The 13,086-nt window shown below is 42.4% G+C and overlaps 1 protein-coding gene across 3 annotated transcripts in view; it reads left to right on the top strand.

Annotated features, from left to right (window-relative positions):
- Nucleotides 1-13,086, top strand: part of LOC105467735 (poly(A)-specific ribonuclease) — a 200,101-nt gene that overhangs the window by 144,102 nt on the left and 42,913 nt on the right. For all 3 annotated transcript variants that reach the window (XM_011717420.2, XM_011717416.2, XM_011717419.3), the window contains one exon: nucleotides 5,937-6,126. In XM_011717420.2, coding sequence (XP_011715722.1) covers nucleotides 5,937-6,126 — 190 coding nt within the window. The remainder of the gene's footprint in view (nucleotides 1-5,936; nucleotides 6,127-13,086) is intronic.

The raw sequence follows: 13,086 nt of genomic DNA, 5'->3' as shown, positions 1-13,086 counted from the left end.
TTTCTGCAGTTGTTTCCTTACTAATTTGTGGCTGTTTTTATGTATTCTAGTGCTAATCCTGTCAGCTGAATGTCTTACAGATATCTTCTCCCAGTTTATAGATTGCCTTTCTTCCCTTTAAAGTGCCTTCTGATGGACAAAGGCTTTAATATTAATGTAGCCAAATGTATTGATCTTTTCTTTTATGCCTATCCTTTTTTCTATCTTCGTAAATTCTTTCCTACTTCAAGCTCAGAAAGATACTCACTTATATTTTCTTTTCAAGTTCTCAGAGTTTGCTTTTGACATTTAAGCTCTTCATCCATCTGGAGTGAATTTTTCGGCATGGTGTGACTAAGAATCCAATTTCTTTTTTTTTTTTTTCCTATGGATAAACAATTTTTCCAGCTTTTCCTTTTCCCGACCGTTCTGTCAAAAATCAAAGTTTCACAGATGTATACGTGTTTTTCTAGGCTCTTAGAATTCTGTACCATTGGTCAGTTTATCTCAGCACCATTACTCCACTGTCTCAATTCCTATAGCTTTCCAATAGGCTTTTTTACCTAGTAAAGCAAGTCCCCCTTCCCATTCTTTTTTAGAAATGTCCCAGCTATTGTTGGCCCTTTTGTTCTAATTTTAGAATTCATCTTTCAGGTTTCCCAGAATAACTGAGGTTTAATTGATGTATAATAAAATGATGTACAGTTCTGTGCCTCAGCAAATGCGTGCAGTAATGTAATCAGCACTGCAATCAGGATATAGAATAGTTCTGTCACCCTCAAAATGCCCTCCCGCTCTTGGTAGTCAACTTCCTCTCCCATTCCAGCCCCAGCACCAGCCCCAGGCTCTCACAACCACTGTTGTTTTCTACTGAGATTTTTTTTTCTTACTTTTAATTTTTTTCAATATTTAATTAAAATGTTGGAGGCCAACTCTGGACACACTGCCTATGAGTTAGCCCTGTTCCACAGAAGCTGTTTAAAAAATAAAATGTTGGAATATTTTTGCTGGAGTTGCAGTAAATCTATAAGTCAGTTTAGGAAGGAATCTATATCTTATGTTGTCTTCCTGTTCATAAACATAATGCATCAACTTAGAAAAGTCTTTGATTGACAGTAGTGGAAAGTTCTTAAAAAAAAAAGTGTAAACATTTTAAGTAATTCCTTAATACAGGAAGCATTTTATAAGCTAATTGTCTACATAAACAAAATGCATATAAATACACAGCAGACATGTGGCAGTATTACATTGTTAAAATGTGTGTGTGTGTGTGTGTGTGTGTGCGCGCGCCACATCCTGGTTCCAAGCCAGCTTTGTTGCTTACCTACAAGACCTCGGGCAAGCTGTTTAGTTTCTCCAATGCTCAGTCTCTTTGTTTGTGTGGTGACTAGAACATCCGAAGATTAAATGCTATGCTGTGTGCAGTGTCAAGAGACAATGGACCAGGCACAATGAAGCTGGAGTGGTTGAGACTCTTATGTGAGGGAACTGCTCCCACTCACCTCCAGGGAAACAGGGAGGACTCTTGGCACGTTTGGTTCCCCAGTGGCTTTCACAAAGTGGCAAGACGGATAGATTGCCTTGAATCATTTCCCTGACAAATTTGGAAAAGGTTAGTGTTACCCAGCAGCCTGCTACATGCTGCTTCTGACAGGGGAGCTGGAATCGCTGGAGGACACAGTTGACAGCCAATTCATTTTGCTGATTCATCCATTAGAGGCGTGGCTTCGAGCCAGAGCTTGGCTTCTAGATTAAAGGCCAAGAGCTGCAAAGCTGCTGGGACTCGAAGGAATGCTGGTAAATTATTGCCACGTGGAGGCCAGCAGTGAAAAGCAGACTGTTATTTATTTCCCCTTTTAAGTGATCCTAAATTCCAAATGTGCTCAGATAAATTCCCTCGCCATGGTTAGGGAGTTGTTTGTAACATTTGTCTATCAGCTGGGAGCTGAATTATTGAAAACAATCAGATACCATTAAATAGATTGTCTCAGCTCCTCTATGACCCTGTCATCACCTTTGCTTTCATGGGGAATATTGACCCAAGCCTCGTCTCCTACTTGGTAATCCAAATTAAACTTGAGAGAAGGATTTTTTTCGAGGTAGGGTCTTGCTGTGTTGCCCAGGCTGGAGTGAGTACAATGGTGCACTCATGGCTCACTGCAGACTTGACTTCCTGGGCTCAGTCGATCCTCTCACCTCAGCCTCCCTAATAACTGAGATTATAGTCTCAAGTCACAACATCTGGCTAATTTTTGTATTTTTTTTTGTAGAGAACGGGGTTTTGCCCCGTTGTCCAGTCTGGTCTCGAACTCCTGGGCTCAAGCAGTTCTCCTACCTTGGCCTCCCAGAGTGCTGGGACTCTAGGCATGAGCGACCACACCTGGCAACAGAGGGATTATTGCAGGTGTCATCCCTTTTGGGTGTGCTTGCAAAATAAACCTTTTAGATTAAAGGATGCAATAGCCAGGCCGGGCACGGTGGCTCACACTCGTAATCCCAGCACTTTGGGAGGCCAAGGCACGCAGATCACTTCAGCCCAGGAGTTTGAGACCAACCTGGCCAACAAGACGAAACCCTGTCTCTATGAAAATTACAGAAATTAGCCGGGCGTGGTGGCGTTCGCATGTAGTTTCAGCTATTCAGGATGCTGAGGCACGAGAATCACTTGAACCTGGGTGGTGGAGGTTGCAATGAGCCTAGATTGTGCCGCTGTACTCCAGCTTAGGCAAAAGAATGAGACTGTGTCTCAAATAAATAAATAATATATTAATAAAAATAAAGAACTTTCTTAAAAAAAATGAGATGGAAGAAAATCCAGGAGATGCTCATTGGTTAACAGTTAGTACAGAATAATGATGGTAGAACCAATGGGTTCTCATATATCCACATTGATAGATGAACATATTTTAATCTATCACAAGCTTAGGGAATCACAAGCTTACAGGGAAATCACCACTACATAAATCTGGTATGTGACAGGGTGACCTTTAAGAGAGGGTGGAGATTGTGTCTTGATTTACCAAATACCTGACATAGTTCCTGGGACAAAAACACTCAGTAAGCAGTTACCACATGGAAGAATGGGTGGACAGTGTTTACTGGATATAACTTGTTGGGAGGCTGGGTAAATGAGTGAAAAATAACAGAAATATGACACATTAAAAGTAAGAAAAACAACTGTTCCAAGGAATAAGATTTTCAGGAAAGGATCGTATTTCTGTGGCTCTCTGATATGAGTAACTTTACTCAATAGCATGTCTCCAGAACCTCCTGCTTTCACCGCTTATCTCCTGAGTGAGGCAGAGCATGCTGTTTTGAGCTCACATTTCAGTAAGTCACTCGACTTCTATGGGAGACATTGTATAATATGAACATTCTCTAGCACTTTTTTTTTTAGACATGGGGGGTCTCACAGTGTTGCGCAGGTTGGTCTTCAACCCCATGGGCTCAAGTTATCCTCCCGCCTTGGCCTCCCAAAGTGCTGAGATTACAAGTGTGAGCCACTGTGCCCTGCCTCTCTAATACTTTGAGGTTTTTATTTTCTTGTTCTCTTTAACTCTAGAGTGAATATTTAAAAGTACACAAACTTCTTAGTAAAAATTTGTGTTTTCTGAAGAAGTAGAGTATTTTCCTGTTTTGTTCTGTTTTTTAGATAACTAAATTATTTAGGGCATGACATTCCAGAAACCTTTGTTGCACTAAGTTTTAGTGAAATCTGGCCTAGTTGAAGATTAAAATGTGTCAAGTGCCGGATGTGGGACATCTGCCTCTCATACAGTTGTCTTTCCCTCTGTTTTAAGGTCCCTGGTAAACTGGATTCCCTTGTCCAGTGCCGACGTGTCCAAAGCCTGCATGCTCGTCACCAGCACTGTATTCTGCTCTGCATTCAGTCACATCATTTTTATTGAGAACTATTCCATATGCAGGGGTTTTCTAGGTGCAGGTAGACAGATTCTGTTTCTGACATCATGGCACTTTGCAGCTACCAGGTACAAGTGTGGCCAGGCTCTTATGGTCTCACTGCCAGTGTGGGTAATAGTTGTTGGCAGTGATAGTGGGCTAGGAATGCATATGCCCAAACTGGAAGCCAGAAGTAACAAATGGGCACCAAGAGGCCATCATTGGTCCTCACTCCCATGCTGCCATCGTGATCTATCCACAGCAGCCTCAGAAGAGGGGGCAGCATGGGATCAGAACACAACTGACCTGGCCTTAGTCTGAAGCATTAACACCAAGGGGGGATTAAGCCCCAGCTTTCAAGTACCCCTGCCAGCCTCTAGAGCGCATTATGGAGAATTAGCAGTCTTTTAAGGCGGAAGGAGCAGAGGCATGTCCTAAGTATTGTGCAGCTGTCTTAAATTTGCAGAGTACATGGGAGCTAAGCTATGAGGATGCAAAGGCATAAGAATGATGTACTTTGGAAACTCCTGGGGAAGGACAGGAGGGGGCGAGGGATAAAAGACTGTACATTGGGTGCAGTGTACACTGCTCAGGTGACAGGTGCACCAAAACTCAGAAATCACCACTGAAGAACTTTTCCATGCAACCACATACCACCTCTTCCCCTATAACTACTGAAATAAGATAAATAAAATACAAAAAAAAATGCATATGTAGTATAATTCCAGTTATAGGTAGCTCAAGAGAAGGCAAAATTAAGCCCTGATGATAGCAGTGGTGACAGCAAAGTTATCAAATTGAGGAAGATAATGCCGTAATTGTGCTACACATCTGAGGTGCCTTCGTCCAGTGAAGGAGGGGTGGGACGTTGTCTAGAAACAGGCATGAGGGTGAGGGGGATGTTCTTTATCTTAATTCGCTTGATGGACGACACGTCGGTGTACAAATTTGTTTAAAACTCATTGTAACAAAACAGGTAATAAAGCCTGATAGTTAAAAAAAAAAAAAATTAAATAACAAAATGAAAATAATAAAGCACTTCCAAACAATTTTTTTTGCGGAGTCCAGAGTGAGGTGCAGAGTGATAAGGAGGACCCTGGGCCGGGCGCGGTGGCTCACGCCTGTAATCCCAGCACTTTGGGAGGCCGAGGTGGGTGGATCACGAGGTCAGGAGATCGAGACCATCCTGGCTAACATGGTGAAACCCCGTCTCTACTAAAAATACAAAAAATTAGCCAGGCATGGTGGCGGGTGCCTGTAGTTCCAGCTACTCGGGAGGCTGAGGCAGGAGAATGGCGTGAACCCGGGAGGCGGAGCTTGCAGTGAGCTGAGATCACGCCACAGCCTGGGCGACAGAGCGAGACTCCGTCTCAAAAAAAAAAAAAAAAAACACACACACAAAAGAAGGACCCTGGTATTAGGGTTTGGGGAACCTAGTTTTGCATCTTATCCCTGCCACTTACCCAGGGGTGGTCTGCAGCAAACCCCTGACCTCTGTGACCCTGCTTTCTCACATGTGAAAACATTTCCTCTCTTACAAGTGTACTATGAAGATTAGATATAATGCATGTAAAACACTGCACACAGACTTACAGATCTTCAGTGTATGACACAGTAATCACCACCACTGGCAAGACTGTTTTTTGTTGTCATTTTATTTTAGGAAAATAGTGAGGGTTTACAGTTTTTCCTTAGTGTTTTGTTTATTTTCATTTTGTTACTCTGAAAATGAATAATATCCAAATAGTAATGTTGACTGCAAATATTTTGAAAATTAGTATTTTACTTACATCATTATGGTTCTTCACAGTTTATAAAGCACTTTCACACTGAAAAGGAGATTGGGGAGCAATGACTTTTTTTTCCAGATGAGAAAACTCAGACTTGAAGAGTTTACAGGGTGTACCCAAGGTCATTTGTCTTCCAGGTGGCAGAACCAGGGGTCAGACCTCAGGCCTGATGGGGCTCCTTTGACCACCTTAGGCCACATTTCAAAAGTGGTATCTTTGGGGCTAGGCCAGACTTTAGTAAGCATTTTTTTTTTCTTTTCCTTGTAGCTGTCAATACCAGCAAATATGCAGAAAGCTATCGGATCCAAACCTATGCTGAATATATGGGGAAAAAACAGGAAGAGAAGCAGATCAAAAGAAAGTGGACTGAAGATGGCTGGAAGGAGGCTGACAGCAAACGGTTAAACCCCCAGTGCATACCCTACGCCCTGCAGAATCACTATTACCGCAACAATAGGTAAGGGCTCTCAGCTGTTCATTTAAAAGGCCAGAGTTCTAGCAATTTCTTGTTGCTTCTTATAGGATTGTAAGTACTAAATCTGACTTTTGAGAAAGATGGCGTTTCTAACTTTTCACATCATTTCAGAAATGACTACGACCTGAATTCCCTGTATTTTAGAGACTGCTTTATAGACCACAGCTATTTTGGTTAACCCTCACAAAACCTCTTTGAGGTAGACAGGATTTTTTTTTTTTTTTTTTTTTTTTTTTTTTTTTTGAGACAGGGTCTCATTCTGTTGCCCAGGCTGGAGTGCAGTGGCACAATCACAGCTCACTGCAGCTTCGACCTCCTGAGCTCAAGTGATCCTCCAACCTCAACCTGAGTAGCCGGGACTACAGGTACGCACCACCACGCCTGACTAATTTTTGATATTTCGTAGAGATGAGGTCTCACTATATTGCCCAGGCTGGTCTCAAATTCCTGGATGCAAGTGATGCTCTCACCTCGGCCTCCCAAAGTGCTGTGATTACAGGTATGAACCACTGTGCCTGGCCCAGGATATGTCTTATTCCCATTTTAGGGATGAGGAGATGGAGGCTCTGTGTCTTCTTCAGTAGTTCTGTGAGAGAACCAGGATTAGAACTGAACTCATGTGTGTCTCATCCCTTGCTCTTCTCAGTAGAACTGCCTCTGCCTGATCTCCTGAGCTTTGAACCATGTGCCTACTGTAGAAAGAATGCTTGACTCACACTTCCTTTTACCACCCATAATCCTCCCTGTAGAAGATAAATGCTGGCAACATTTAGTATCTTTGTGAAACTACAAAACACATATAGAAAATGGGAAAAATGTATACATATATATGTTCGTTATAGAAAATTGTGAAGGCCAGGCGCAGTGGCTCAAGCCTGTAATCCCAGCACTTTGGGAGGCCGAGACGGGCGAATCACTAGGTCAGGAGATCGAGACCATCCTGGTGAACACGGTGAAACCCCTTCTCTACTAAAAAAATACAAAAAACTAGCCGGGCGAGGTGATGGGCGCTTGTAGTCCCAGCTACTCGGGAGGCTGAGGCAGGAGAATGGCGTAAACCTGGGAGGCGGAGCTTGCAGTGAGCTGAGATCCGGCCACTGCACTCCAGCCTGGGCGACAGAGCCAGACTCCGTCTCAAAAAAAAAAGAAAACTGTGAAGTTTAGAACAATGTGAATTTACAAGAGAAAAAAATGAACCATAATCCCAACACCCAGAAGCAATCACTGTTAATATTTCAGATTGCCGGCCGGGCGCGGTGGCTCACGCCTGTAATCCTAGCACTTTGGGAGGCCGAGGCGGGCGGATCACAAGGTCAGGAGATCGAGACCACGGTGAAACACCGTCTCTACTAAAAATACAAAAAATTAGCCCGGCGCGGTAGTGGGCACCTGTAGTCCCAGCTACTCAGGAGGCTGAGGCAGGAGAATGGCGTGAATCTGGGAGGCGGAGCTTGCAGTGAGCCGAGATCGCGCCACTGCACTCCAGCCTGGGGGACACAGCAAGACTCCGTCTCCAAAAAAAAAAAAAAAAAATTTCAGATTGCCCTCTATAGTTTAAAAATGGTGTTTTAGAGGTTAAAGAAATTGAGGTATGATTAAGATAAAATAAAATGCAGAGATTGTAAATGTTTAGTTCAAAGAGTTTTAACAGTTGTATGCAGTCATATAACCTCCAACCAAAGCGAGATACATAACATTTCTATTTCCCTTGAATTTCCTTATGTCCGTTTTCAAACAATCCCAAATTCCCACTACAATTCCCATGACCCTAAGCAACCATTTTTAAATTTTTACCACTGTAAGATTAGTTTCACCTATTCTTGGAATTTATAAAAAATAGAATCGTTTGGCATTGTGTTTACCTTTTTTGCTTAATATATTTTTAAAATTCATCCTTGATATTGCGTCTCAGTAGTTTTTTTAAATCGTTGAGTAGTATTTAATTATGTAAATGTGCAACATTCATTTTACCCCCATTCTCTTGATGGTGGACGTTTGAACTGTTTCTCGTTTGGGGCTATTATCGGTAAGGCTGCTGTGAATGTTTCAGTAAGAGAATTTTTTTTGTCTGCATATGTAGGAGTAGAATTATTGATTTTTTTTTTTTTTTTTTTTTTTTTTTTTTTTGAGACGGAGTCTCGCTCTGTCGCCCAGGCTGGAGTACAGTGGCGCGATCCTGGCTCACTGCAAGTTCCGCCGCCTCCCGGGTTCACGCCATTCTCCTGCCTCAGCCTCCCTAGAAGCTGGGACTATAGGCACCTGCCACCACACCCGGCTAATTTTTTTGTATTTTTAGTAGAGACGGGGTTTCACCGTGTTCGCCAGGATGGTCTCGATCTCCTGACCTCGTGATCCGCCTGCCTCGGCCTCCCAAAGTGCTGGGATTACAGGCTTGAGCCACTGCGCCCGGCCTGAATTATTGATTTTTAGGATAAGTATGTGTTAAACTTTATTAAGAGCAAAGAAACAGCTCTCCAAAGTGGATATAGCATTTTATAGTATGAGTTTGTTATGCCATTTTATTGTGTGAATTTTATTTAGTCCACATCCTTGTCAGCATTTCATGCTGTTAATCTTTTATAATTTTATTCATTTATTTATTTATTTATTTATTTATTTATTTATTTATTGAGACAGGTCTTGCTCTTTTTCCCAGGCTAGAGTGCAGTAGCGCGATCTTGGCTCACTGCAACCTCCTTCCTGGGATCAAGCGATTCACAGGCCTCTGCTTCCTGAGAAGCTGCGACTACAGATGCGCACCACCTCACCCAGCTAATTTTTGTATTTTTAGTAGAGATGGTGTTTTGCCATGTTGGCCAGGCTGGTCTCGAACTCCTGACCTCAAGTGATCCACCTGCCTCGGCCTCCCAAAGTGTTGGGATTACAGGTGTGAGCCACTGCACCTGACTGTCAGTCTTTTAACTTTAGTCATCTTAGAGGGAATGAAACAGTATTGCATTGTGGTTTTAATTTGCATTTCTCTCATGCTAATGATATTGACTACCATTTAATGTTCTTGTTGACCATTGAGGTGGCTTTTTAAGTCTCTTGCCCTTTTTAAAATTGGGTTGTCTTTTTGCTATTAACTTATAGTTCTTGTATATAGTCCAGATACATAGCCTTTGTAGATGTTTGTGCTGCATGTGTATTTTTTTGATTCTGTGGTTTACCTATTCATTTCTTTGTGATGTTTTTAAATGAGCACATATTTCTGATTTGTTCTTCTTTCCTTTTGAGACAGTCTTGCTTTGTTGTCTAGGCTGGAGTACAGTGGTGCAATCTCAGCTCACTGCCACCTCTGCCTGTCAGGCTCAAGTGATTCTCGTGCCTCACCTTCCGGAGTAGATTACAGATGTGCACCACCACACCTGGGTAATTTTTGTATTTTTAGTAGAAACAGGGTTTCACCATGTTGCCCAGGCTGGTCTTGAACTCCTGGCCTCAAGTGATCCGGCAGCCTCGGCCTCCCAAAGTGCTGGGATTATAGGTGCGAACCACCACACCCAGCCAGATATCTTTTATTTTCATAAAGTCTTGTTTATTAAGTTTTTCCTTTTATTGTTAGTGGATTCTGCCCCCCCCCCCCAAAATATTTGCCTACGCTAAGGTTGCAGTGATTGTCTCTTCTTTTTGTTTATTTGGTAGAAGGTTTGTAATTTTACCTTTTACATTTAGGTCATGACCCATTTCAAATTAATCGTGTATGTGGAGTGAGATATGGAGATCAGGGTTTATTTTTTCCCATATGACTGTCTGGTTGTTCCAACAACATTTTAACAATTTGTTTAAAAGAGTTTTCTTCCTTTATTGGTTTGACTCACTCAGCCACCCAAATAGCTGGGGACTACAGCTACTTGCCACCACTCCTGGCTAATTAAAAAAAATTTTTTTGTAGAGACAGAGTCTCACTGTGTTTCCCAAGCTGATCTTGAACTCCTCGGTTCAAGTGAACCTCCCGCCTTGACCTCTTAAAGCGTTAGTATTATAGGTGTGAGCCACCAGGCCTGGCCTGGCCTGGAATTGTTTCTTAAATGTCATTTTCAAACTGTTTGCTGCTTTTGTATAGAAATATAATTCATTGTTGCTGGGCACAGTGGCTCACACCTGTAATCCCAAAACTTTGGGAGGCCGAGGCGGATGGATCCCCTGAGGTCAGGAATTCAAGACCAGCCTGGCCAAACACTGTCTCTACTTAAAATAAAAGAATTAGCCAGCTGTGGTGGCAGGTGACTATAATCCCAGCTACTCGGGAGGCTGAGGGCAGGAGAATCACTTGAACCTGGGAGGTGGAGGTTGCAGTGAGCCAAGATAGCGCCATTGCACTCCAGCCTGGGGGACAAGAGCAAGACTTCATCTCAAAAAAAAAAGAAATATAATTCATTGTTATATATTGACTTCATGTCTTGCAACCTTTTTAAATTCAGTTATTTGTTCTAATAGGATTTTTAAAAATATTCCATAAGGTTTTCTATGTGCACAATTACGTTGTATGCTGTTCACAAGTTTTACATCTTTTCTAGTCTTTATGTCTTTTATTTATTTTTCTTGCCTTATTGCACTGAGTAGCACCTTTAGCATATGGTTAAATAGAAATAGAGAGAGTGGATATCCCTGCCTTGTTTCCAGTATTAGGGAGGAGAAGTTCAATGTTTCCCCATTAAGTAAGATTTTAGGTTGTTCATACACATTCTTTTTCAGATTGGGGAAGTTGCTTTCCATTTCTAGTACGTTAAGAAATCATTCAACATCACAAGTGGATATTGAATCTTTTCAGGTGCTCTTTCTGTATCTTTAAAAATTGTCTTATGGGTTTTGTCTTTTATTTATTTATTTTTAATATTTCTGAGACAGGGTCTGTTGCCCAGGCTAGAGTGCTGTGGCATAATCATAGCTCATGGCAGCCTTGAACTCCTGGGCTCAAGGGATCATCCCACCTCAGCCTCCTGAGTAGCTGGAACTACGGGTGTGCACCACCACACTTGGCTAATTTTTTTATTTTTGTAGAGACAAGAGTCTCACTATGTTACTCAGACTGGTTTTGGACCCTTTGGCCTCAAGAGATCCTCCCACCTCCCAGAGTGCTAGTATTAGGTAGCTGTGCACCTGGCCATCCTTTATTTTGTTAAAATTTTGAATTATACTAATTGATACTTGAATGTTTAATCAGATTTATATGCCTGAAAGAAATCCCACTTGGCTGTAAAGTGTTATCCTTTTAATATGTTATTGGATTTGATTGCTGATATTGTGTTAAATATTTTTTGCATCTCTGTTCATGAGGAATATTAAACTGTAATTTTCTTTTCTTTTTTTGAGATGGAGTCTCGCTCTGTCGTCAGGCTGGAGTGTGCAGTGGCGCAATCTCGGCTCACTGCAACCTCCGACTCCCTGGTTCAAGTGATTTTCCTGCCTCAGCCTCCCGAGTAACTGGGATTACAGGCACACACCACCATGCCCAGCTAAATTTTTTTGTATTTTTAGTAGAGACGAAGTTTCACCATGTTGGCCAGGACGGTCTCGAACTCCTGACCTCGTGATCCACCCGCTTTGGCCTCCCAAAGTGCTGGGATTACAGGTGTGAGCCACTGCGCCCAGCCTGTAATTTTCTATTTTTGTCAAGTTTTGGTATCAGGGTTATGTTGATCTCATAATAATAACTATTATTATAATAATATAATAGTTATTATTATTATTATTATTTGTTTGTTTGTTTGTTTGTTTAGACAAAGTCTTGCTCTGTTGCCAGGTTGGAGTGTAGTGGTGCAATCTCGGCTCACTGCAACCTCCAACTCCCTGGTTCAGGAGATTCTCCTGCCTCAGCCCGCCGAGTAGCTGGGATTACAGGCATGTGCCATCACACCCAGCTAATTTTTTGCATTTTTAGTAGAGACCGGGTTTCGCTGTGTTGGCCAGGCTGGTCTCGAACTTCTGACCTCAAATGATCCACCTGCTTTGACCTCCCAAAGTGCTGGGATTACAGGTATGAGCCACCACACCTTGCCTATTTTCTTATACTTAGTGTTTGCGTCGTATATTTTTGTTCAGTCTTTTTTTTTTTTTTTTTGAGACGGAATCTGGCCTGTCGCCCAGGCTGGAGTGCAGTGGCCGGATCTCAGCTCACTGCAAGCTCTGTCTCCCGGGTTCACACCATTCTCCTGCCTCAGCCTCCCGAGTAGCTGGGACTACAGGCACCCGCCACCTCGCCCGGCTAGTTTTTTGTATTTTTTAGTAGAGATGGGGTTTCACCGTGTTAGCCAGGATGGTCTCGATCTCCTGACCTCGTGATCCGCCCACCTCGGCCTCCCAAAGTGCTGGGATTACAGGCGTGAGCCTCCGCACCCGGCCCTTGTTCAGTCTTTACTGGTAACTGGTTTGTCTTTATAATGAAAGTGTGTTTCTTATAAATTGCATATAGCTGGCTCTTGCTCCTGACAATCTCTGCCATTTATATTGAACTAATGTTGAGGACAGATCTGCCTCCCATCTTGTGGTTTGTTTCCTGTTTGTCCTGTTTCTTCTGTGTCCCTCTGTTCCTCTTACTCTACTGCCTTTTGATTGAATTATGTATTATTTAGTATTTGCTGATATTTTATCATCCCATTTTATCTTCTCTATTGACTTTTTGCTTATACCGCTTTGTGTTGTTTTTTAAAGTCATTGTTCCAGATTGGTGGTTGGTAAACTACAGCTCTCAAACCAAATCTGGCCCATGTGGCTCACATGTTTTTATAAGGTTTTGTTGGAACACAGCCTTGCCCATTCATTTATTTTTATTTTGTTTTATTTAAATAATTTTTTTATAGAGATGGGGTCTCGCTATGTTACCTGGACTGGTCTTGAACTCCTTGGTTCTAGTGATCCTCCCACCTCCGCCTCTCAAAGTGCTGGGCTTATAGGCACAAGCCACTGTGCCCAGCCACCCATTCATTTACATATTGCCTG

The sequence above is a fragment of the Macaca nemestrina genome, chromosome 18 (assembly GCF_043159975.1).
Source record: "Macaca nemestrina isolate mMacNem1 chromosome 18, mMacNem.hap1, whole genome shotgun sequence".
Lineage (NCBI taxonomy): Eukaryota > Metazoa > Chordata > Mammalia > Primates > Cercopithecidae > Macaca > Macaca nemestrina.
The sequence above is the reverse complement of the archived record's forward strand: the minus strand, read 5'-3'. Positions and strand labels throughout refer to the sequence as shown.